The following is a 27,969-nucleotide window of genomic DNA, read 5'->3' on the forward strand; positions in this document are numbered from 1 at the left end:
GATCAGCCTAGATGTGTTTACTTCTTTAAAGCTGTTAGACTAGTGGACCTAAATACCTGAAGTCCATCATTTAATTATATTACCTTCCTAGACTACAAAACTAAAGCTCACTAAAGACACAGAACATGTCTTGGTGGGGCCCAAACTTTGCATAAGACTGAGTATATTGCTGTTGTCCAATGAAAAACATGGTTTTAGTTTTGTCCATTTGAACCCACAACTCTGCATGAATGGACCAATAGAAATGCTCTATATTATTTGGAATAAGCTCTTACACTGACTTCCATTCAACATTAAGATCATTTTTGCCTTCTCCTGTAAAGTCCCCTTTTTGGAGATATATGTTTTTCATTGGACAGTGATGATATACACTCATTGAGCACTTAATTATTATAATTGCTGAGTAGGGCTTCCTTTTGCTCTCAGCCTCAGTTCTTCATGGCATAGAATCAAGACGATTGTATCTCACAAGCCCTGCAGATTGTTCAGGAGCAGTTCCATGCTGCGGATCTCCCATTCTACAGCATCCCCAAGATCATCCTGGGAAGAACCCTGAAGAACACTGAACTCACTGGCATGCTCATGAAACCAGTTTGAGACTACTTTTGCTTCGTGACATGGTGTGCTATGCTGGAAGCGAAACAGTCATATACAGCAATGATCTGATACTGATTGGTATTAAAAGACCCAAAGTATGTCAATAACATTTCTCACACCTCCAACCTGAAGCATGTTGGGTCAATGGATCTTGCTGTTGGCACCAAATTCTGACCCTACCATCAGCCAAAATCCCGGTCCATCAGACCAGGCTACATTCTTCTATTCCTCAACTGCCCAGTTTGGGTGAGCCTGTGCCCACTGCAGCCTCAGCTCTCTGTTCTTGGCTGACAGAAGTTGAACTTCTGCAACTTATCCAGAATGCAGCGGCACGGGTCGTCTTCAGTGTCCCTAAATTCAGCCATGTCACTCCTCTGCTGTGTTCTCTCTTCACTGGCTTCCTGTAGCTGCTGCTATCATCAGATTCAGAACCCTGACTCTGGCCTACAAAGCTACGAACGGACCCCTCCGTACTTGATGGCAATGGCCAAATCCAATCCGCACAAAGAGCCCTTCGAGCTTCAAGTACGGCTCGGCTCGACCCGCCATCCCTCAAAATCCACGGAAGACAATCTTTGAATTATTAGTCTATTCAAACTAGCTGAGGTTTTTCTTGGGTAAATAGCAAAGCACTTTTGTAAGGCGCTCTGGATAAGAGCTTCTGCTAAATGCCTTAAATATAAATTTAACTTGTTGTAGTCTTCTACTTTCAGAGTCCAGCCTCCTTGAGATTTGATGTGTTGCTCATTCTGAGAGGCTTTTCTGCTCACCACAATTGTACAGAGTGATCCTCCAGAGTCCAGCCTGTCAGACCATTATCTGTTGACCTCTCTCATCAACAAGGCATTTCCATCTTCAGAACTGCTGTTACTGGATGTTTTCTCTTTGTCTGGAGTAAACTCCAAAGACCATTGTATTGACAGTCCCAAGAGATCAAACCAGCCACACTCAAACAATCATGCCACGCTCAAAATCACAGACAAGGTCAATATAAACATTATCTGCTGCTGCTCTGCCGCCACACACTTGTCTAGTCTGAGAACTGCATTAAGTGGGTATACACGTGTTCAGAGCTCTGTCTGGGCAGCCGGCAGCAGCAGTGCGAACAGTCTCAGAAGGTAAATAAAGGAGTTGAGGTTCTGCAGTGTGGAGCTATTTTACAGTGGAACATGAAAACAGACCATAATATCTGACCCTTTATAAAACTCACTGAAACGCTCCGTTTTACCAGCGGGAGAACCGGGAGAACCGCTGGCCTTTCTCTGTTTATAAACCAGCACTAAAGAACCCATTCAGAACCGAGTGGAGGCTAACGCTAATGCTAACACACACACATGCTATAGAAACCAAAACCACACACTTTAAACTAGTTATTACACACCAGTAGACCAACAACCACAAATATCAGTCCAGAGTGTGTACCACTACTACTACTACACACACACACACAGGAAGTGATTAGACTGCAGTGTTGTAAAGGAGCTGGGAGCTGATTGGTCAGGGAGGAGAGTCTGGATTACATTTACATTATCTGCATTTAGCTGATGCTCTTATCCAGAGCGACTTACAAGGTTACTCATTACAGAGGTGGGCCAATGTAGTGTTAGGAGTCTTGCCCAGGGACTCTTATTGGTGTAGCGTAGTCACCCAGACTGGGAATCGAACCCCAGTCTCCCACATGGAGTGGTAGCTCACTGGCCGGTAGTGGTGTTACCTGTTGCGCCACACCAACCACATTTATTATACGATATTAAACACTATAAAACACTGATTTCAAGAAAAGTCTGGACTAAACTAAATCAATCAGTGCAGAAAGTCTGATTATAGAAACAGAGACTGAAAATAAAGGAATTTACTGAACGAGTTTAATCAGTAGCTCATCTGATCTAAACTGTGGGGCTGGATTATTTATACACACACAGAGATCAGACCGGTATCGGCTGATACTCAGCATTAAGAGACTCTGATTTCTGGTGCAATATAACCAGATCAGGACAGCCCTAACGCACAGCACAGCATAATTTCTAAAATGATGCATTTTGGTGTCAAATAAAACAATAAATCCATTATAAATAAATAAATAAATAAATAAACCCAAAAATGTTTAAAAAGTAAAATCGTTTACTCATACTTATGTAAATGTGAATGTAACTGGGCACCCACCTCTGTAATATAAGTTGCTGTATACATGGAGGGTTTCGGTCCTTTGACTTCACCCAGACTCCGTGGCACCCCCATGTGGCCACACCGAGCCAACACTGTGCTGGTATCAATGACTTGAGGCACAAACTTTACACACCCCTCAGATTTTTTGAGACAATTTATTGTATTGCTTTTTTTGGTACCCCTTCTGTGACAAGAGGACAAATATGCACAGCTGAAAAGTAAGACGCTCCATGATGTGCTGGCTCAGAAACCACAAATGACATTGTTTTCTGATACAGATTCCTCTAGAGATCCACGGGGCACTGGAGTGGACTGTTCTGCTGTCAAGTCATACTATGTAAAACTTCCAATGAGATCTTGAACATTTAAAACCTGTATATTTTAATCAGAGAGGCAGAAGAACTGTGTGCAAGGCCTGCTACGTCCACCCTGGATGGTCCACAGGAAGTACAGGCATTACACAGACAGTTCTCTTGTCTGTACGAAAAGCATTGTGCTACACAGATTTTAAAGCAAATGTGCAAGAAGGTACAAGAAGCAGCTTTTCAGAGATCAGTTCAGTCGATTGTGGATTTAGATTAGAAATACAAACTTTAAAAGTTAAATCTGAAGAAAATCTTACATAGTACATCTTGTGGAACTAAAAGGGCTCCTCTGGACCTGCGTTTGCAGAACGTTTTTTTAATGGAAGAACCTCTTGACCTTAAAAATGCTTCGTCACCCCTCTGACTTCACAGCTGATAATGGCAGACAGTGTACAAACTGGGAGGTACATAGACTGGTACCAAATTTATGCTTTCTTTCTTTGATTTTTTTCTTTTTTATTACAAAAATCCATATCATACAACAAACACATCATCATTTCACACTGTAACCGAATTAGGGGTGAGGGACAGCGAGAGTGTGAGCGAAGGAGAGTGACCAAAGCAAGAGAAGAGAGAGTGAAGATTGACCTGCCCGTTGTACTACGGGCCTGATTCCGCTCCACCACAGCTGCTGTTCTAATTGTCTCACACTGACGACGGGCAGCGAGTGCCGAGTGGGACGTCCCCGCAAGCACTTAAAGGAATAGTTCGGTGCAAAATCAAATGCATACGATTGGTCACTAATCCCAGATACACAGTCAGTCAGCCAAAAAGCATTTAGCAATGACCACATGCTTCTTTCATTTAGAATGGGCGATGCTAGGCTAATGTTGCTAACAAATACTGGACTTAGACTGTCACCAATCTCATCTCCCTAGATACACACAGCCAACCCAGTCATTTATTTGCATATTAGAATGCATCAAGCAGCTACATAAACAAACACAAATGTCAAAACTCAGACAGACTTTAATAATTTAATCATTTCATCTAAAGCCGGAACACTACAGCACCATCCAGATAAGCACCCTTCAGCTCCATGACTATTAACATGACTAAACGCTAGACTAAAGTCAGTCATATACCGCGCTCTAAACCACACCCATTTGCCTGTGCAAAACAATTGAAACTTTGGATGCAAGTTGAGTAAAACATTTGAGAGCATATTCACTGAGATCAGATTGGTGACAGTTTAAATCCAGTGTCTGTTAGCAATGTTAGCCTAGCATCGTCGGTTCTAAACTAAAGAAGCAAACTTTCAGATATCAGACTGATCAGCTGCATCTGGGGTAAGTGATCATTCTTTTGCTTCTTTTATAAACTTAATTCTTTAACTTAACGGAAAGCTGGCCCCAGGCCCCAGTGGTTCCCAACTCTGGCACTAGAGTATCCCTTGTTCTGCTCATTTTAGTGCTCAGACACTGAGGTTCTACTGTGATTCTGGGAATAGGGGTGTAACAACTTTCAGCCCATAACTTGGTTAAATTACTAAACCCGGGCGATAAAAACAAAAATGTGACTGACAACAAATGACTGTTGTGTCATCTAACTAAGGAGAAGAGCGGCACATGACATGACCGCACTGCAGTGGGTTGTTTATTGGTGGTTTCACTTCGGTGTTAAAACTCTGCAGTGCTATCAAATTTCATATTTATTAGAAACGGTATTCTCCACCATGCACATTGTGGCATTTTTGCATTGCAATGTCCCAATTGCACCTCTAGTTGTTAAATAACTGAGCAGTCTAAAATACAGTCTGACCAATAGGAGGGGAGATCAAATGTGCTCCTATGGAAAAGCTCACTTTAGTCTTAACCCATCAGACTTCACAGACTACTGCAAAATCCCACTTTGGCTAGTTTGACTTACTATAACACACCACTTCACAAACAGAACAAGGGTGCCCCATGACCAGGGTTAGGTACCACTGCCCTAAATGCTTAGTTGAAGGTTGTCGCCCCACACTCAACCCCAACCTTGATCTTAACACAAAGGACAAAACTGGAGTCAGGTCCTCATTAAAAGAGCAGATCCGTCAATGCATTCGACTAGCGTTCTCTCCACGATCATCAGTGCACACCGCCCCCTGCTCATAAACCAAAACCGCCACTGAAGCACCATCTGGCAAAATTATATTATTCCCGGTGCAGTTTCATGCCAACACAATCCACAAGCCGTGCTCCAAACACTCCACAACTCGTTTTATGCCGTTTTTATTTCTCATATAAATTACTCTTTAAAACAGAGAGGGGGGTAAGATGGGTTTGGTTGGTTGTTGACTAAGGGGTTTGCATTGTCCTCTGCACGGTTAATTAACGAGTTGTAGCTCGCTGCCTTCAGACACTTTTCAGAACAGGGTGTTTGTGTGTGGTGGTCTATGTTTTCAGTTAGAGAGTAGTCATCAGCAAGGTTAAAAAAGTAAAATGGCCTTTTTATTCTCCTTTTCCTCCCCCCCCCACAGGCAGCATCATCGTCTCTCGGTCCTGATTGTGATCTCGGGCAGCGGGGGGAGAACCGGAAGTTCAGCACCACGGAAACGAGCCGTCAAAGGCAACCGTCTCGGGTGTTTTAAAAATGGCGCCGTTGCCCCACCTCCTGTTCCGTCCCCTCCTCCCTCAGCCCCACCCCCTTTCAGGTGTTCACATGTCATTGGCTAGCTCCTCCGTTTCTGTGGAGATGTCACCGTTGACGGCGATCTTCATGTTCTCCTCGTAGCCTGGGGGCATGAAGGCTAGTGTGTATGGATAGATCTTATGACACTCCGCCCGGTACAATTCGGCTGTTTCCGTGGCGTCTCCGAGGCTGCCGTCGCGCAGGCTTTCCAACACCTCTGTACAGATCTGAGAAAGAGAGGAATAGGGGGTAATTAGGGCTGATAAAACATGACTAAGCCCAGTTTCCCCAAAAGCATCTAGGTCTAGGTCTCCTAGAATGGAACACTGATTTTACCCTGTGAACCTCAAATACTGATATCGCTTCACTGAATAAATATATATATATTTTATATAGTAGTATAATGTAATTAATTTAACAGAGCTGTAACAAACCCTTCCAAAACTCTTTACACCCCCCAAATTTACTTGAAGCCAGGCCACTAGCGAAAGCCTTGAGGCCAATAGCAGTGGTTACATCAAGAGAACATGGAAGCAAAGATAAAAAGGATAAAGGCTAATGCTATATTATCAGGACATGAGAGAAAGGAGTGGAAGATAAAAGCAAAGCTATGGGCAGTGCACAGAAGCCAGGGGAGGGTCTAAAAGGGGCTAAAATGCAAAGAGCTAACACTAGGTCAACCACAACACGAATTACTTATTATTATTTCCAATCCTAAGCTGGTGGGCTACGCGATCCCATGCTGTCATGAAACATCACAGGGACATTAACCAGCCAATAAAGGCAGATCTTCCTTATATTTATATTTGAGACCATCTGCAGCAAGAATCAGGATTTCTTGGAACTGTATACTGCCAATTGTCATTTCAAAGCTAATGTCTGACACAGTGGTTCTCAATCAGTTTTGAAGTACTTCAGCTCTGCATGATTTGGTATTTCCCCTTCTTCAATACCTCTGGGAAAGTAGGACATGCGGAACAGGAGTACTTCACAACCAGCGAGTTGAGTGATATCCTTACACGGTCTAATCTATTCAGTCTTACCCAGAAACAAAAGGGGTCTCCGATTGAGAAAAATCAAACCAATAAGGGCTGTAGAATTTATAAACAATAAAAAAATATACATAAAAAAAAAAAAAAAAAAAAAAAAAAAACTGTTTTTTATAGAAGCTCACTAACAGCGAAAATCATGTAATGGTATTTTCCACAACATCCTATTTGGAACTCAGTATGTTTATTTAAATGTGGAATTACTGAAGGTATACTAGCTTTTAGTTTTTTTTTTTTGGTTTTTTTTTTGCTGCCCCCACACCTGACCCATACCTGAATGCTCCTGCCACTAAGGGATTCGTCCAGTGCTGTAGCAAGTTCCAATGCCTTCTTCTGTATTGAAGTGTCTAAGTAGAACATGATTTTGGCAGCTTTAAGAGAAGATGCACAGAAAACACAGAAACAAGGGTTAGTCTTACGTAGGTAAAAGCATGTGTACATAATATAAACCCATGTTTGTGTCCGAGTGCACGTACCTGCTAATCGGTGAGGAATTGAGTCAGAGTGCTTGTTGAGGAAAGCCTGGTTGAAACTCTTGGCATTGCTGTCCCCAAACAATCGAGAGATTTCCTGCTTCAGGACCGTGCGGACCGGTTCTGCCAGGTCTTTAGCCTCTGATACTGCCAATCACAGACAAAGTCTCCGCTTAATCAGAGCACAGGAACATAGAGAGCCATGCACCAAAACAGCCAAAGCCAAAAACAACAATGGACTGTTAATCAAAATGAGAAGCTAACCAAATCAGAAAAATGGCAGAACTACCTCTTTTGAAGAAACGCACAAGACATTGGTGAAGCCAGGGGTGATCCGGGTCTATAGCATAGGCCCTCTTTACTGACTGCAACATTAACAAGAACTTTTCTGGAAAAAAAAGACAGACAGTCAGACATAGAGAGAAAGAGAGAATACTTAATACAGGTCTCACAGAACTGAAGCCTTCACTAAAAACCAAAGCAGACTTTTTTGGAAATGGTTGAGCTCATCTACAGGTACAAAACTTTCATAAAATTAATCCTGTATTAAAAGTTTCATTCCCTACCTTTTCTAAAGTAGATCTCGAAGGCCAGGAGGTGAGTCTCTATATTGTTCTTCACCAGGGTTTTTAAAGGAATCAGGAACTTCACAGCCTCATCTAACGGATTTTCCGCCTTGAAAAGAAAGTGAAAAGCAAGAGAGAGATAAAATTCAGCATCATATTTTTTGCCGACTGCACTGTCTGAAGTTCTTAGTAAAACACCAAGCAACTGTGTGATGTGTTCATGTCCACTGTAAGCACACTATATGTAATAGTATGTTGCAGTGACTAAAATGAAGCCCCCAAAAAATAAAATAAATGAATGTCAAATTTGCAACCAGAGGCTGCGCAGCAAGAGACCAGAGACAGAGCCAGACTCAACTACTCCTTTGGTAGACCCACCCCCTTCTCCTAGACCAAGCCAGTCTCAGTCTCCCTCACTGAGCTTACAGCACAGAAGCAGAGTGGATTGTTGCCAGGATTCCCAGTTTCTTCGGTTTATAAAAAGTGCAGCTCATGTAAGTTCCACTACAACTCAGCTCCTCCATGTAACAAACAGAAAGTGAGTGATTCATGCAGATGACCGATTACTTTAAGCCGAAGCTGTCAATCACTTAATTCCTGAGTGTAAGAGTAAGATTGTAGAGTAAGGGTTTAAAAAGATGTCTGGGGGAAACTAATAATAATAATAATAATAATAATAATTAAAAAAAAAAAAAAAAAAAAAGGGCCAATATCAGCACAGGGAAAACTAACTGCTGATATTAGACACTGGAGATGGTAAGACCGTTTAGAGGAGGAAGAGGAGATGAAAAAAAATGACATTTTTGTTTTAAAACATTTGGGGGATGGGCGGAGCTACACATCATACTGCAACCGGCCAGCAGAGGCACTAGACCTGTGGTTGTTTCGCATTGGAGGGATGTTGAGCTGTACACACAGGCCTTGGTATGTTGCACATCTCTGCACCTCTGTCCTTACCACACATTCAGTACATATTCATCAGATTTCATGCTTGGTTTCCTTGCTTCATGTTTGCACATTTGACCCATATGTAGTGTTGTGGAGATCCTAGATCCTAGTCCTAGAGGAGCTATGTTTCACCCTACCGGACATTAATTCGTTTAAAATGACCAAAGCTTATTTTTAACTTGAACTCATAAGAGAATAAACACAAATAACACTGATAAAAGGAGTAGTGTTTAGAACCTAGCCTTTGAATGAGCTTAAATAAATAAATAAATAAATAAATAAATAAATATTTATTGACCGTCTATAAATTCACACCTTAGCCAGTTTTTCTGGTATGAGTTCCTCTTTGGGTCCCCCAATCTCCTCATCATCATCCTCTTTCTTTTTCTTCTGGTTCTTGAGCTGCTTCTCCTTCTCAGCGTTCTTCTTCTCTTCCTCTAGCTGAGCTTTCTTCTGCGCTCGCCGCTGCTTATTCCGCAGTTTCTTAAGCTCCTTGTCTGACAGATTCCCTATGGGAACACACACACACACACACACACACACACTTTTACTTTAGTCTGTAATGAGCAACAGAAAATAGCTGCTATCTACACTGACTCTAATTGCAATGTTTGAGGAGTGAAATTTCAGTAAGGTGTGTGTTACCAGTGTCAGCCTGTAGCTCCTTGCTGTCGTCGGTGAGTGGGTTGTCGTGCAGGTTGAGGTAGATTTGGATGGCGGTGCTTGCAGCTTTGTAGTAGAATGGATGCATGCGCAACACATCCTCCAGCTTTAATAGGTCTACGTAGGAGCGAAGCGTCATCTTGCGCATGCAGTACGTGTGGAAGTCAAACTGGTCGTCCGTGATCTCCACAAAGTGCTACAGGGGAAGATAACGGGGTTGTCTTCAAACTGACATGGCAGTTTATTTTAAACCAGTACAAATAAGCAGAGAAACTCACCCTCTCAATTTCGTGGCATTTTTTGAGTGCATCTCCGTATTTCTTCATGGATTTATACGCAAGTGCACATTCGGTCTGAAACCACATGCACTGCATCTCGTTCAGGTTCTCTACTGCAGACGCCCCCTCCTGTAGCACAGATGGATGAAAACAGTTAAGAACGTTTTATTATTATTATTATTATTATTATTTAATTAATGAGGCTGGTTTTGCCACATAGTTCTCTCTTACTCGTGTGAACTTGGAGCACATCTCCTCAGCCTCTTTGACCAGGCCTGCCTTGAGCAGGTACTTGGCGCATTTGGAGTTAATGAAGCGGTCAGCAGTATCCAACGCTTGCGCCTCATCCATCCAGCGTGCTGCCTCCCGGATGTTCCCAGCATGCTGTGGGAACAAGACACGAACACCATTAGGATGAGAAAAGCAAGGAGCCTTGATACATGGCTAGTTCTAAAATTGGGGGAACATTACACATCTCCCAGATAGCCCTTTTGTTCTGAACAAGGTTTGAATAATAATAATAATAATAATAATAATAATAATAATAATAAACACTTATTAGTGGTGAATGTAGTGAATCACAGATAGTACGCAATCCCCCACAGTTCAGGACGCATGAGCTGCAATTAACACACAGGCCGAGCAGCTGTCGAGCAGCAGTTAAAACCAGTACGGTTTCGGAAACCATAAGGCAACACATCAAGCACGGCCGCACATCTGCAGAGCCATCACTCTGGTGTGTGAGTGGAGAGCAGCCTTCTATTAGTGCAAGGCGTGGGAGTATCATATGGACACGAGCTGAGTGTCTACATAAAGTGAGACGGCGTCAATCGCTACTTCACAAAAGACTGTGTCAAAATAAGTCTCCGATACAAACGTAGCAGTAACAAAATACTCATTTTAGCTTGATCCAAAAAAGTATCCATATCTCCTTACAGACAATTTATACACACAATATCAGTTAATGTGTGGGATGAGAGTCATTTAGTTGTCGTTGCCTCCTGATTCATACATTTAACTGGAATTACTAATAATTCAGTTTAATTTTCAGTTTTTTTTATTTACTCTATTAAACAGTTATAAAATAAATTGCATACTGTACCCATATACAGAATTACAAATTACATATAGAATATGTAATTTCAGTCATTAAAAAAAATATATATATATAAATAAATATACACACAGACACACTCTCTCTCTCAATGTTCCAGTCAACCTCAGTTGACCTCAGTTATAAAACTGTAGATAAAACTTCCTCTGGTAGAAACTATGTGAAAGGCAGTAAGGTATACAAGACAACATCTCTAATAATTTTGTATAAAATGTTGAGGACACATCATTATTATTAACATTATCCTAACTGTCGGGTATTGTAACTGAGGTTTTTTTTTTTATGTAAATCCATTAAATTGCTACGCTATGTGGTTTAGACGTGCCAGACAGAGCTGTCAAATCTTTCCATACTTGAAATGTACCAGCATTTCTAGAATGGGCCTTATATACAGTATAAATGCTTAGGATAGCTTACATACATAGAATATGGACAATGCATAAGCTACCAAATGCTACCAGTCAAACAGTCAAAATACAAACTAATTACAGTTATTAAGGCTCTAAACCTCTAAGAAAAGGCATGTTTAAGCAACTGTGTGTGTGTAGTTTTATACCTTATATATCTTAGCTTTCACTAAGAAGAGTTCGATGAGAGTCGGCGTGCTTTCTATTGCAGCGTTGATGTATTCTAGAGCCAGCGTCTGCTGACCAATCTGATCATAGTGCTGCGCCAAGAAGTACTGCACCCAAAGTAACGTGGTAGGCGGCTCCTCCTTCCCATCATCTATCAGTGACAAACCAAACAACCAAACACCATGAGGCAAGAACACTGACCTATCTGAGCTTTAGCAAACTCTAAAACTATTTAATAAATCTATATAATATACTGGAATATACTGAAATCTATGTAATACTGGAATAAATAGAAACTAACTAGCATTAATGCAGCAGCAAAAATAAAGGGAAGAGATAGGATGGTGGCTGGTTGTGAAAACATCATTGTGAATAAGGTAGAAATGGAATTTATGGGACGTTAGATTATGATAAGAAGGGGCTTCAGGACTTATCTAATGTATATTTTTAACAAATAAACAAAACAATGCCAAATTAAACATGAATTAAATTTGACTGACTCAATATTTAAAAAGTTTCGCATACAAAAATGATTCTCATGCTGCTGTAAATTCTTACCGTTTTGATTAAACATTCGACAACTATTTAACGATGTTTCAAAGCCTACAACCAATTCTTCAATTATTGCCACCTGCAAAAAAGAGAAAAAAAATTATTAGACCATGATTTCATTTCTGAACATGATTAGAACCGATCGTACCATCCTCAGTGCATTCTTTGGCTAAAGTGTCAAATGGCACTTTTCCACTGCATGATACCTTCACTACTCTACTCAGCTTTGTTTTGTTCCGTTAGGTTAATGTAGTACCAGGAACCTGAAAACCGGGTACTTTTTTAAGCACCTGCTCGCTTGTGGTTCCAAGGGAGCTGAATAGGGACTAAAATGTGTTGTGTAACCCTTGCAGAACACTGACTGGCCAGAGAGAATTATCACAACATAAAAACACAGACATTCAGGGCAAACTAGCCATTTGTAACAATCTTGTAATCTCTCTAAAACTTTTTAAATAATTTTAATGGTCGCTACGGACAACAAAGCCCGTTTTAGTCTTAAAGTGGTATAGAGGCATTTTACTGAGGCAGGCTTCATCCATACATGCATGCACATTAGCCAGCGCTATTGTTGCGCTATTGTGTATATGATGTTTAGGTTGCTTGGCCCAGCAGACGCCTAGCAGACGCCTAGCAGACGCCTAGCAGACGCCTAGCAGACGCCTAGCAGACGCCTATTAACTTTTTATTTATTATTTTACACAGTACATTTTATTTATAACAGGACACTCTTCTCTTGCTGTCTGACTGGACATGTAGGGAAAAGCTAGTTATAATAATAATAATAAACTTCCACTCTTTAATTCTTAAAATAAATGTTCTAAAAACTGAGGCATAGAAAAGAATAAACTTTAAAATTCTTTTTAAAAATAAGGCCGAGCCCTCTAAAAAGAGTGCCCAGCCTGGCTAGCTTGATGCCAACATAGCTAGCCACCAGAAATGGTTTACAGACCACAAATTATTTACTTTACTTGCTTATTAGGATTTAGTTATTTAAACTAAATAACCATTTAAATCTGGAAACCTGTTCATGTAATGTCATTTAGAATCTATAAATTGTAATGATGATGTTTTGCTACATCTCCAGCTACATTTCAAGAGCTGTGATGGTGGAAAACAAACCAGGTACCAAAAAGCAAGTACAGTTGAGTAGCGTAGGTCCCATGCAGTGGAAAAGCACCAAAAGTGGAACCTAGTTTTGGCAGCTTTCATCATGTTCTAATGTCATGTTCTAAACGCTGGCTTCAGTCAGCTCCACCTAAATGCTCAATGTTCCTCACCTTGTCTTTGTCCTGGTAGAGGGGTTTGAGTGTAGTAAAGACTGGAGGGCAACCTTTACTGAAGTTCATTCGTAAGTACTTATCCAGACACTCCCGAAACTTCTCTCCTAGACAAAAAAGTGAAGAATTCTGTGTTACAAAAAGCTATCGGCAATGATGGCAATTTTTGTGTTTCTAAAGCTTTATTTCTATTTATAAAAAAAAAATTAAATTAAAAAAAGTGTATCCTAATTTGAGGACCAGTCCCTCTCCATAGTCTTTTTCAAGCTGCAACTTTGCTTACTTTGGAAAAATTTGCTTAAGTCCCTAAACAGACAAGTTCTGAAAACGTTGGACCCACTTTAGTTAATTTATTTTCTTAAAACCCTTTTATATGTTGGCCAACTGTATGAGACCTAAACATACAAATGTCAATAAGTATGACTGTTGTTAAAAAAAATGTCTCACCCTTATTATTATTACAATAATATTTTTCCATAGTGCAAAAATCAATAGCATTTAAATATAATTTGCATGCCTTTATGTACCATATGATCACAATGTGTCAAAATAAATAAAGAAAGAAATACTCTCGGCACAGACAAGAGTTTATCCAAAAGAAAAAGAAAAAAAAAAAAAAAAGAAAAAAAGAAAAACATGTCCCATGTATTTTGCTTCTTTAGTTTAGCTACATGGCTAACATTGCTAACACTACAATTAAATACACGCCAACAGTCACCTGGATCATTTCTATAAACACAAGCTCAAAACACTTACTTTAACTTGCTCAAACCACATCCAGCTCTCCAGTGCAGCAGAGTCGTGGGTTAAGACACACTAAAGAAACTATCAAAACTTAATCATCACTAAAAGCTCTTTCCCACACTTAGCCACATGAACTTCTGTTCAGTTTTATTGTTCACAGTAACCCATGATGTGTCCTAAACCCATAGCCACAACTCTACTGCACCTTAAAGATGAGCTGGATGTGGTTTGAGCAGGTTGAAAGAAGTGAGCAGTGGAAAGTGTGCAGGAGTGAGAAGTGAGAGTGTTGGCAAAGTTAGCCTTATAGCTGCAATACTCCACTAAGGAAGAAATCTGGACACCAAATAGGTCTTGGGTGAATGGCTACATCTGAAGTGAGAGGGGAAACTATAAAAATTAGATTAACCATACATTTAAAGGAGGGGTGCTACTTACCAGACAAGAAATTGAGGGGTAGCCTGCGAGGCACCAGACCTTTCGGGTATTTTGCCCAGGCCTCCTCATAGATCTTCAGCTTGTCCTCTGTTGTGCCTGCAAAATGCAAACACACACACAGTAGTCAGTAGTGCCAGGGGTTTTATATTCACGACGGGTGTAAAACTGCTGTTACAATTAATCCGGGCCTCATTAAGCATCATTCAAGCCACTTTTGCTGACATGCCCCTTATGCTGACATTTGTAAGTGATACAGTAGAAGAGAGTACCAGGCTTGAAGGCTTTCTCCAGGCCGTGGTAGTAGGACCAGTTCTCCGGGTTTCTCTCCTGCAGTCTCCTGTACACATCTGCAGCCTCCTCAAAGCGGCCCAGGTTCAGCAGCAGCTCCCCTACACAGACACACACAGCAGCGTTGGTCTTCTTTTCTTGTAAAGGTGTAATATTACAGAGCCTTGCGCTAAAAATAAGTAGGCAGCCAGTCTAACAGACTGAAAGAGAGCCAGGAGAAGGGTGAGAACTGCAGTCTCATCCCTGCCCCACCCCTTTTCACATCTGGAACAAAGGTGAGACCTCTGCATGAAAGACTTCAGAATTCCTAAGAGATCTATGCTTTTGTGTTTCTCTGCATCTTGACCAGTGAAGGAGGTGAATAAAGTAAGGCTACATAATTGTGTGTTAGTTATTGCAATTTTGGCCTCTTGCAAAAAAAAAAAAAAAAAAAAAAAAAAAAGAATGGCTAAAAAGTTTTTAGTGCAAAAATTTCAGAGTACTGTCTCACTGATGTGTTTTTAATATATTTCAAGGCATAAAACAGAACTATATACACCATATGGACAAAAGTACTGGGACACCTTCACATTACACCTACAGGAGCTTTTATGACATCCCATTAAATCCAAATCCATATGCATTAAAATAGAGCTGCCCCCCCCCAACCTTTGCTCTAAGCTCTAACATCAGCAGGTCTGGAGCTCTGCAGTTATTGAGTCAGCAGAGCGTTGGCTTTCCTGCACTATGCTCTGAGCTCACTCCCCACTCCGTAACTTTATGTGGTCTGACACTCGGTAGCTGCGCTGCTCTCTGTGGTTTCTCCTAAACGCTTCCACTGTTCAATACCACTCACAGCTGATGGTGGGAGATCTAAGCGGGAAAAAATAAATTCACCAGCTGACTTGTTTCAACACCCCATTAAAGCATCACATTTCTTCACAAATTGTCACTAATAGACCATAGAAATGCTCCAAATGCGGTTTGGGGATACAAGGTTTCTGTATGACCACGACATCCTGCTTAGAAAGGCAGACTGCATGTTTTAGTGCTTGATGTATACAGCTGTGGCAATGGGAATGAATGAAATTCCTCCTAAAATCAATGATTAAAAGGTGTCCCAATACTTTTGTCCATACAGTATAACTGAAGTACAAGTCATCTTGTTCATATTGTGCAGCCCTATTATGAAATGACCCAAATCAATCTGCTTTCAGCATTTACTTATACACATGGGAAACTACTGAATGAGCCACAGAAAGAGTGCATGTGTGTGTGTGTGTGTGTGTGTGTACCTCTAGTTTCCTCAACAGCCAGCTTGTCACAGATTTGTTTCTCATAGGTAGTGAGATGCTCCAGCGCCTCTTTGAGGAGCCCTGCCTCCCTCAGCACCTGATTCTGATACAGCAGCAACTCACTGTACTCATAATCCACCTTATCTGGGGAGGTCTGCCAGACACACGCACACACACAAAGAGAAAAGTGGAGAGAAAAAGTCATGTTAAATAATCAGGTCATAAACAACTGAACTTACCGACTTTTTTTTTTGCTCAAAAGGCTTTGTTTACAAAATGCCTTGGATGCCTACAGGATACATGCCTACAGGATAAATGCCTACAGGATAATCGGGCCGATTTGCTCTTCCTCACAATCACAAAACATCTCCTGATTTCAGGGGAATCGTAAACATCTTCCGAGATTATCCTGTAGTGTGTGGGATCTATAATCCAATCGTTAGCCCTCTGATCTTCTTCCAGAGAAGGTGGGCCCTCCCTGATCACAAATTATGGAACATGTATAATAATTATAACTCTATATCCTGTACTGTGGGGTTTCATGCCTGAAAGACTGTTAACCAATGAAAGCCGAGCACGGTTTCATCCACGTCCTATTTCTTTTTCTGAGCAGAAAGCTCTCATCACTAGCGTAGCAATGGTTTCTCTGTCATCTGCCATGTTTCTGTACATCCAACGTGCAAGAAACTCCTAACTGCGCTCATGACATAACAGTTCGTGAGAAATTCACACAAGTTTCGAGAATCTGACCCAGCAGTTGGGCATGCATAAAGTTAAAGCATGTGGTGTTTTATTTAGAGCAGATTGTGTAGAGTGGGGACTTTGATGACTAACAAGGACAGAAAAACCTGTAAAGAATGAGGTGTGTGTGTGAGGTCTCACCACAACTGATCACTGACCACAATGCATTTACAATGAGATATGCTAAGCTAATGTTGCTAACCAACACTGGGCTCACAATCATAACATTTTGGTCACCAATCTTGGGAATCTGGGAAACACCAAAATCTTCATTTATTTAAGAGGTCAATCAGGGATGTACAACTCCAGCAAAGTTTGGTAGTCCTTCTCAAACACACCTGATTCAATGTATGAGTCAATTACCAACCAAATGGGTGTGTGAAGGTTTAGCAGTTTAAAAGTTTAGCTGAAGAGCAGCCCTTCAGTTAAGAATATTTTTGCCTTCTCCTGTAAAGTCACCATTTTGGAGATACATGCTTTTCATTGGACAGCGACGATATGCATATATGCTGGGTTCTAGTGAAGCCTACATTGCTTTGTAATCCTTTTGTGTGGCTCTTTACTGAACATGGCTCTGGTTATTCCAACAGCATGGCCTGAACTCCACAGTAAATCCCTTCTGTCTTTGTATATTCTGTATTTTGTGTATATTTTGTATTTATTTAATATACTTTTTTATATATAACTTTATTTTTAATATGTTTAGTATGTATACAGTTTGTCCTCCTGTAGAGCATAAACCTGAGCCTCACCACAAGCATTTCAATGCATAAATGTCCTGACATGTTGTGCAGATGACAAATAAACTTGAAACTAACAGTAGAACATCAGCTCCCTGGTTAAAACAAGAAACCCCCCCACACACACACACACACCTAAAACTGTCTAAAAGCTTCCAGATGAAGAACAAAATAAAATAAGTGCATAAAATAGGAACAGCGTCACACTGATTAAATGCCAATTCATCCAGTTCAGCAGTGTGTGTCGGTACGTGCCAACCCACAGCTTCCCGTAAAAATGGAAATGCATGCTGGGACAATGATAGGAAGTGCCAGTGCTATCGGCAGCGCCGCGGAGCCATGGCTAGCTGGGACAATGAGTCATGGCAACGGGCACAGTTATAGACCACATAATACACGCTCTACCACACCCTTTACTTCTACCACCATGTTTCTGGCCTCCATCCAAACCCACCCAACCACTCACTCACTCAGCACATCCACACAGAGATTCTGACCTGTACTTAAACTCACTGGTCATTTTTAAACAGAAAGCCTAGCCTATAGGTGTACTTTGCAGCTTTACAGCTACAGACTGTAGGCCGTCCATTGCCGCACAACTTAATCAGCCCCCCGTACCCCCCGTAGAGCCATCTCTCTCAGACCCCATCAGTCCAGATGGTCAGGTCATACACATTAGGCCGTTTTCACAAACAGAGATTAAGCCTAGATAAGCCTAGAGAATCGCCACACAGAAAGCTGTGTAGTCCAGGACTGGTCAGGGACTCTGTCCCATAGTTTTATAGGGAAATTTACTTCCATATTAACTGGCAGCACCTTACCTAAATTATGTGATTATATTATCTGTGAAAATACAAAGATCACATGGAAATCGGCATGGGGCAACACTCAGTGTTAAGGGACTTGGTAAATCAGGGGAGAAATAATAAATAAACAAATAAATAAATGCTCTGGGACATCGCTGGTAGACTCTTGGGTATCCCTCTCTCTCTCTCTCACTGGTGCTCCTGATTGACTTCCTTTCCTTCATATCTTTTCTATTTAACCGCTTGAGCATAAAAACTGTGAATGGGGGATAATCACGTGACCATGTGATGCAAACATTGGAGAACTAGAAACACTCTTTCAGTAGTAATTTGTTTAGGAATAATCTGCACTGGGTTTAAACTACTCTTACTGCGCATCCTCTTTAGGTCTTCCAGTCTTGCTGTGTTTACCTGTTGCGTTTTCCGGAACTCTTCGATGATCTTCGCTGCCATCTCGTAGTCCTCCAGTAGGTGGTACGCGATGGCATAACCGATCCATGATGCCCGCTGAGCCGGCCGCAGCTGCAGCAGCTGGTACCGGGTCTCCTACACACACACACACACACACACACAAACACAAACACAAACACAAACGCACACATTCGAGTTGAGAAAAGCTCAGTCTTTGTTGTTACATTTGCCAAAAATCCCAACACAAAAATGTGAGTATTATCCACACACAGTGCAGACCTGCCAGAACTCGTCCAGTCTAGTCTATTAAGTCTAGTTTTGGACATTTACATGACCTTACATGGCATTTGGCTGCCATTTTTATTCAGAGTGACTTGGATCTGAATCCTGTGCACATTAGGAATCTTGCCCAGCGACTTTTATTGGTGTAGCGTGATGTGCTTGGCTGGCTGGGGAAACCGGACCCTAGTTTGCCACAGGAAAGGCAGTGCTCTTACTGGCTACGCTATACCCACCACTACTAAACTGCAGTGCCAATAGTGAATCTACACTGGATAGTACAGGCTTTTCGTACAGGCTGAAGGTTAATCTGGGATAGGGTCTTGGCCCCTAATCACTTTGTTCAAAGTAAATTACCAGTAGACCCATTCAAGTATTACATGGGGAAGAAAAGACTCATGGCATTTTACTCGATAGGTTTAAGCTCTCTAATTAGAAGGTGCAGCAGAAGAAGTGTTGGTCTCGCTCACTCACCCTGTAGCCCTCCAGGTCCCTCATTTGGATCTGCAGAAGGGAAAGGTCTCGGAGGATCTGCAGGTTGTCTTTGTCCCATTTCAGAGCGTTTCTGTAGCACTTAATGGCCTCGTCGTACTTCTTATCCGAACGCTGCAGCAGACCGTACACGTGCCAGCCTGGGGAGCGACGTTAAGGCCAAGCAAAACCCTGCCCTGAGGCAAAACGGCTCAACCGAGCCTTTATTCACCAATATGACGGTTTCTGCATCCCTTACCATTTTGCACTGCAGTGGATAAACACACTTCTGAATCACAACACACACACATGCCTACATCTGCTGCACTAAACTTAGAACTGGAACTAGAAAAAAAAGGCTACTTAAAGCAATAATGACAAGTACTGCCTACTGCTGTACACAGGGGACATGCGTATCGGGGCGAGAATGCGGCCGGCTACAGCATCGTACTTTGTGAGTGTGTGTGTACTGTGTGCGTTATCGGCTGGTGGTGTCAAGACAGATCACAGTCAGGCTGAGGCGTAGGGCAGGAATCTCGGCCTGGTTCCATCATCTGGTTCCTAGCAACACACACACACACACACACACACACACACACACACACACACACACACACACACACAAACACAAACACAAACCAGCAGCATTCAGCTACTTTGAGCTACACCCATTGCTGACACAGATGTGCAAATACACACACACACAGCTTGTCTAGACCTGGTAGAGAAGTACTGCTAATAGAATAGGACTCTCTAGATCAGGTAAACATGGACCTTTTGGCACCATGCTGCCTAATGCCAGGTGTGGGCTAGAGGGGAATAAAGCCCCCAGCACTGAGCTGTGGAGCAGTGGAACTGGAATGATGATGGTGCTCCATCCAGTACTTTTTGGATAAGATGGAGGAGGTGGGGTGGTGATCATCCAACATCCGGACCTCACTAACACTCAAAGCCTGCCCTGGACAGTATAGACAGAAGCCAGAACCAAACCAACCAAAACCACATTAACTATTTAATACCCTTTATTTCAGAAGAAACTATGGTTGAGCAGGTGTCCCAATACTTGTGTCCATATATATGCATGCATGTTTACCCCCATGTATAACGATTAAGAAAGGGTAGAGTATGGAAACCTCTGTGTGTGCCTTTGTTTGGTAAGGATACAGACATGGCTCTTCAGGTCATTTCGGAGCCCACGGCGAACAAGATCATAGGCCTCCTCTTTCTTCCCCAGGCAGTTGAGCGTCAGCCCTTTCATCGCCAGCGTCTCTGCAAAGGTCAAACAAGGTCAAACAAGAGGACACTGCACAAGAACATTTTCCTCTGTAGTTTTACACGACTTCAGATCAGATAAGGGCGATATCTACACAGCGATGTAGCTCAATTCAGTCATTATTCCTGGGCAGTACATTCACATTGGGTTCCACCCTGTCGATGGAGTAATCTCCATGAAGGTGGTTGACAAATGAACACCTGCTTTTCCTTTGCTATTTTTAATCCATTTAAACTGAGGAAACATGAGGAAACACTCTCAAAAGCCTCTGTAGCAACTAAAAACACATGATTACAGATTATCAGTTATATGAAAATGATCAGCCTAACACCAATACCGATTAAGGGCGGGGCTTTTCAGGCGTCACTTGGTAATGAATCATAATGCATTATGGGTTTTTACAATGTTTTGTGTACAGCCCCTAAAGAGGAAATGTTCTTTACTTTTTGGAATCAACCACATTTAAAACCCTGTGGAAGGGCCCATGAATGGTCCAGCGGCGCTGCCACTATGATCAGAGGATCGCTGGTTCGAATGCCGGTCATGCTGCTAGCCATCGGCAGCTGGGGCCCCGAAAGAGCACAATACAAAGCTGCCGTAATCCTTAATGATCTGACTGGTTTTTAGGATCGACTAATTAAGGAAATACTGGATATTTTGGCTGAAAATTGGTTGATACCAATGCACAGTCAATCAATTTAACCTTAATATCCATAACCATAATATCAACACTACAAAAAAAAAAATCAGTCACGCAAAAACCTCATATATCCAAAATGGCAACTTTACAGAAACCTTCCTAACGTTCAAAGATAGTCCATGTAAAAACTTTTTATTCATTTATTCAAGTCATTTTGGAGCATTTCTATTGATCCATTCATCATGAACTTCTAACTCAATATCAACAACAAATAAAGAGCAAAAATGGAGATCCAAGGTTTTTGCTTGGAAGTAAGAATACATATACACCCTCCCCCTTAAATTTTACTCCAATCTACATGTTAATATGAACATTTTAGCAAAATGCCTCAATAATGAAGAAACCATCCCACCAGCACCCAGAATGATCTCGCATAACCCCAAAACTCCCACGACTCCAAACCAGTCCTGTTTTATGTGCAGGCTAACCACCACTTGTTTCACAAACAAAGCACTGGCATATAAACACCGGCATAAAAGCGCAGCTTACAGAGGATCCAATATCATTACTGTACCAACTGAATAGCACTGATCTCCCGGGACAGTAATATATCTCTAACTGCTACAAAAGAATACCATTTTCCCATAGGCAGGTGCGCTCACCAAGACATAACGAGGCACCTTCTGATCCCTTTCTTTCCGAAAACCAAAAGCCAAAGCCTAAATATATGCCTGTAATGCAAAGTGCTTTCTACTAGAAACAGACTTTTATAGTCATTTGTAACAAACAGAGGCACAGCAAGTAAGCATTTTTGTACAAATAGATAATTTAACAGTTATTCTACCATCATAAAACCAAATAAGGTTAACCTCAGTCCAGATCATACTGCATTTAAAGCAACATTAGGGGCCCTATTTTAGTGATCTTTACACGAGCCGCCAACCAAGCAGCTTGATATAGGGGGTGTGTGTTTTTGCTATCGCAACAATGGTAAAAGTACGCCCTGAGCGTCTCGAAGCGTGCAAAAGGCATAACCAGAGTCATTTTACTATAAAATCCTGTAATATGACTCTCTGCCCAATATCACCACCTCGGCCCACATGCTTCTTTCACTTCAGCTTGTCAATAAACGCACATGTACAGCTGCACAAGAGGGTGACCTGTCCTCACACTATTCCTATTTACGGCCGAAGTGCAAAAGTGAATCACACTAACACACTAAGTCCCCTTCCCTAGAGTGAGCCCTTTTTTAAAGGTGCTGTGGTTCAGTGTCTAGCTGTACAGAAACTCATAATACACTAAATACATAAAATAGCAATATCATCCATCACCATCACACACACTCACATCCGAGGAAGAAAACCTGTGTGTCTTGTGTCTTACCTCCATGCTCAGCGAATTTAGGGTTGGACAGGATCTGTTTGCAGAATTTCAGCCCATTTCTGTACTGCTTGTGCTCATAGCATCTCTAAAAAAAGAGAAGAGGAGGAGAAAAGAGAGATGTTAAGATATGCCTGGTTGAATTATTCAAATTTATTGTTAAAAATAGATCATGAAGTTTTTCTTTATTATCTGAGCCAGACAGACATAGTAAAACTGTGCCCTGTACAGGAGAGCTGTAGTACCACACAGAACTGACAGGCAGTCAATACTCTAATATATTAACTGATATTAATAACACACCCTGTATATAAGACTGGTGCAAAATAAATAATATTGGTCCGTACGTCATGGAAAATGAGAAGACTCAATTTTTCTAGCTGCAATTGCTAAATGAAACAGCAAAAAAGTTATGAGATTAATATTAAATTAATTAAATTTGCCTTACGATACTTAAACTATAGATCAGGGCTGCAATATGCCGGTATTTTATCGTATTGTGATAAATTGTGTTATCGTGATACACAATATGCTTTTTTTATGCACACTGAGGATCTCGTCAGTGCATAAAAACTAATGATCAACTGCACGTTTTAATTACAAACAGTGTAATTAGTCTGGTTTAAGTGGATGAAGAGCAGCAGATTTTGAATAGAGATCACGGCACTCTGTAGTTTTTTAGGAATCTGTGGCTACTGATGCATTTTTTCTGCAATCATGTCCATCTTAGTTAATATCATGTTTTGTGAAAATGTCTTTATATATTTTTTACTGTATCGCCCAGCTTTATTATTTATTGCCGCCCTAAAAACCTGTGTAAGTGAAGGACCACTGAGTGTCTACAATAAACTCCAATGCAGCACAATCACAGCCAACTAGAGGCAGACTGGGAGAGGGAAATCACTCAGACATGCAACTTGGCTGTAGGGCTGCAAGACGGTATCAATTTAGTCTGGTTCTATACAGATGAAGCGAAATCTTTGGAAGTATCAAGTAAGCAGTAAGCAGGTATCCATGCTAAGCTAAAAGCTAACACTAGGTGACCAGCTGTTTCTAATCTCTTCTCTCCATCATACACAGTCGGACTGTAGAGCTGGGCAATATGCAATGAAAGTTGTTATTGTGATGATAATAAAATATGCTTTTTTAAGCATTTTTAAGCTTTTAAGCATATCAAGGTTATTTTTAATGGTTTAATAAACACTGATCAGCTTCAGGTTTCTTTACAAACAGTGTGATTCGACTGGTTTAATTAGATGAAGTTTAGCAGATGTAGAATAAACATCACTGTATTCAGTCTGGGAGCGTATCTGAATAGTAGTTTTTAATAATCTGTTGCTGGTGTATTCGGTCTGTGATGACATGCATAGTAATAAATATTGTGTATCGTGAAAATTTCTTTAAATATCTCAAATATCGCCCAGCCCTACTGGACTGGCTCTGCTGACTACCAAACCGGAGCGAACACACATCAGAATGAAAAGTATCTCTTGTTGTATCTCACTTGTTTTAACTGTTAAGACTTAACAAAGCCAAAGACAGGGAAGGAAGAAGGAGCTGCACTTAAAGCTAACCCAACTACTAAGCATGCACCATGCCAAGAGGTCCCAAAGAAAGAACAGTAACACAGAATTATTACAAACAATTATGATAATTAATGTTTTTGCTACAGTGTTGAAAACTAGGCTTTTTATAAAGGTAGTTAAATTACTTTCTCTGTGTATATTTGGAAATGTACTTTACTTTTTTAGAATCAACCACATTTAAAACCCTGTGGAAGGGCCCATGAATGGTCCAGCAGCGCTGCCACTATGATCAGAGGATCGCTGGTTCGAATGCCGGTCATGCTGCTAGCCATCGGCAGCTGGGGCCCCGAAAGAGCACAATACAAAGCTGCCGTAATCCTTAATGATCTGACTGGTTTTCAGGATCGACTAATTAAGGAAGTACTGGATATTTTGGCTGAAAATTGGTTGATACCAATGCACAGTCAATCAATTTAACCTTAATATCCATAACCATAATATCAACACTACAAAAAAAACCCAACTACTAAGCATGCACCATGCCAAGAGGTCCCAAAGAAAGAACAGTAACAGAATTATTACAAAAAATTATGATAATTAATGTTTTTGCTACAGTGTTGAAAACTAGGCTTTTTATAAAGGTAGTTAAATTACTTTCTCTGTGTATATTTCTAGTTATTTATTTAGCTTATGATGTTTTGTTATGTTTGTTATTATTAATTGTTTATGTGTATAATTGTTTAAGTGTATAAAGTATTTAATATAGATAAAAGTCAAAAGTGAGTATACTCAAATATCCAAGATATACATACTCAGAACCAGACATTTTTTTCTTATACATATATATAAATTATTATATTCTTTATTATATTGTATATACATATTATATATATATATATATATATATATATATATATATATATATATATATATATATATATACACACATATACACACACACACACACACATATACACATATATAAACATTACATGTTTGTTTGTTTTTTTTATAAATAGGGTCATTATGGACACTATTATCCCATAACGCAAAGTAAAAATCTACTCCCGTCTAGAACAATTACAACAAAAGAGTTGGCAGATAACAACGCAAGTGCAACGACAGCGGCAGCAGTCATCACTTCCTAGCAGAAAAAGGGTTCGTACGTTAACATTGTGCGTACTAACCTCCCAAACCCGCACCATTAATATTAGCGCATACCTCATAGTTTTAGTGTGTCGTAGGGCTGGGCGATACGGTAAAAATACTACATCACGTTAATTAAAGTCAGTTTTCACGAAACACGATATTTATCACGATACATTTCATCACATACTAATTTCAGTAGCTACAGATTCTTAAAAACGACCATTCAGATCCTCTCCCCTACTGAACACAGTGATTTGTCACAGTTTATTCAACATCTGCTACACGTCATCTAATTAACCAGTCTAATTAGACTGGATTAGAGTTTTTAAGCACTAACAATATCCTCGATATGCTTAGAAAAGCATACTGAATATCACGATACGATAAGATATCGTCCTGTTGCCCAGCTCTCGCGTGTGGTACGTGATTGGGACACAAGGCGTAACAGGGTTGTAAACAGGCTTGTAAAACCACATCTGCGCATTTCTCGCCCCACGAAAGTCACACACTTACTATTTATACGTTGAAGAACTTCAACTTAACTTAAAATGCTCAATAAATGCATCAGCTGACAGGTTTCACCCAAAGTTTTGGGCGACAAAGCCTCCCGTTACTGGACAGCGCCATCAGCCTCCAAACTCCAGAGCAAAACTCCAGAGCAAAGCTCGGTGTAAAAGGTTTAAAAGGTGTAAAAGGTGTAAAAGGTTTAAATAAAGTGCTTTAAATAAAACAAACTGGTGGGACTTCATGCCTCCACCAGTCTGTCACTGTCAAACTACACTGACAGCAAAGGGAGCCATACTTCCCATTCAGCTGGCTGGCTAGCCACCCCACACCCAACGCAGCCACAGGGTAAACAAGCCATCTGCCAAGATCCAGCAGAAATCAGAAGAACTAACTACAGACTATAACCAACTACATCCATTATGTTTCCATAACTGTCTCCAACAACCATGCAACAACATAATAAGTAGCCAACCAGCAGCAGCAGCAGCAGCTAGCTAGCTAGCTAACGTTCCTAGCTACTAGCTAGCTAGCTGCTAGCAGGCCCAGACACAGACCCCAAGCCTAGCTAGGCTTACACTACCTACCTAATCTCTTCATTTACACACAATAACAAATATAATAAGCAAATAAACAAATGCAATCATCTGCGCTGAGCATTTTGACCAGGCACAGCATCAACAAGCTTTGACTTGGCGACGCTAGCTAGCTAGCTAGCTAACTAGCAACTAGCCAACAGATACCTCAATAAAAACATCGACTAAATTCTGCAAAATGTCTTGCAACTCATATGCTTGTAAACACCCTCACAGGGGAGACAGCACCGTGCATGCACAGCTAGATGAAGCCATTTCTTCATTTAGATGCATGTTATGAAGTTAGCTAGCACATGCTAGTTAGCTAGTTAGCTAGTTAGCAGCTAGCTCGGCTAACATGATCCTGCAAACGATCCCCGACGATCCTGCGAGTCTCTTTGTTGTGCCCACTGCACTAACTAGCTAACTACCTACCTACCTAACTAACTACACGAAATATCACGAATATGAACTCAAACAGGGTGAATTACAGCATGAGGTGGAGAACCCGTGCTGGGTTTATTTGCTAGCTAGCACAAAGGCTGATGGTGCGCTGCCTCGGGCCATCATACAGAGAAACAGTCAAGGAGAAGCTGGATTATTAAAGAAACGTGTGCAGCTACAGTTTAGAAAGGGGTCAAATAAGTGGGTCTGCGGGCTGGGTGGGCTGTGCAGAACTGCAGGAGCGATTAAAGCGAGGCTGGAGTCAGCGCAGCGTGTGTTTGCAGGAGGAGAAGCAACTTGAGAAGACTGTAGCGAGCGAACTAAAGCTGGCTGGCTGGTTAACCTCCTCCATTTGACAGGAGGGATATCATGCCAGAACAGGGATTTGCGTTTGTAGCTCTGCAGGGAGCAGAAAGGCCAACTCCACCACCAGCGACTCGGTGCGTAACCAGTGCGTAAGGCCCTCTCCATTAGCGCGCAGCGCAGCGCAGCGCAGCGCCCTGTGGCGCGTGCCGTGACGGTGAAGGCGGAGGGGGGGCCTTACAGACACCAAACTCACCAAAATCCTCTTAAACAGAGCGTTTTCTTTAGGCGGTAGGGTGACGGTCGGCATCGTTTTCCTCCTCTTCAGCACATGTGAGACGAGTGCGGCTGTGGATCGGCTGCGGCTCGCCGGCTTTTGCCCCCTCGTTCTTCGAAATCCTCTCTCAGCTCGGCTCGGTTTCTTTTTTTTCTTTGCTCTCCTTTTCGGACTCTCCCTCCTCCCTCACGTGGTGACAGAAAAGCCCCCTTCTGCTTATCCCAAAATGGCCGATGTACTTCTCCTCCGGGTCAAGTTGCAAGTTGACAGCTCGCGCTCTCTCTCTCCCTCCCTCTGCCTCCCTTTCTCGGTGTCTCTCTCCCACACATTTGCCAGCAGGCGGCGCACAAAAGCATAGGTGGATGGGCATCCACAAAAGCATGGGAATATATATATATATATATGCATAAATTGCTTTATAAACTAAGTAAAATGTGGATAAAAAGATAAACTGTATAAATAAAGAAACA

The 27,969-nt window shown here is 41.4% G+C and overlaps 1 protein-coding gene across 1 annotated transcript; it reads right to left on the bottom strand.

The window, feature by feature from the left end:
* Positions 1–2,899: 2,899 nt before the first annotated feature.
* On the bottom strand, positions 2,900–27,726 carry naa15b (N-alpha-acetyltransferase 15, NatA auxiliary subunit b). The gene is made up of 20 exons (XM_072678507.1): positions 27,479–27,726; positions 22,725–22,809; positions 20,593–20,697; positions 19,432–19,589; positions 18,679–18,813; positions 15,981–16,134; positions 14,688–14,807; positions 14,419–14,514; positions 13,240–13,346; positions 11,966–12,038; positions 11,389–11,558; positions 9,950–10,102; positions 9,719–9,847; positions 9,423–9,636; positions 9,093–9,286; positions 7,830–7,938; positions 7,553–7,651; positions 7,267–7,410; positions 7,064–7,161; positions 2,900–5,968 (listed from the first exon to the last, which is right to left on the bottom strand). Exons 1-20 carry the CDS (start codon positions 27,530–27,532, stop codon positions 5,768–5,770), a joined length of 2,598 nt encoding a protein of 865 aa, XP_072534608.1. The 5' UTR covers positions 27,533–27,726; the 3' UTR covers positions 2,900–5,767.
* Positions 27,727–27,969: the final 243 nt, after the last annotated feature.

This window comes from Salminus brasiliensis, chromosome 4 (genome assembly GCF_030463535.1).
Source record: "Salminus brasiliensis chromosome 4, fSalBra1.hap2, whole genome shotgun sequence".
Classification (NCBI taxonomy): Eukaryota; Metazoa; Chordata; class Actinopteri; order Characiformes; family Bryconidae; genus Salminus; species Salminus brasiliensis.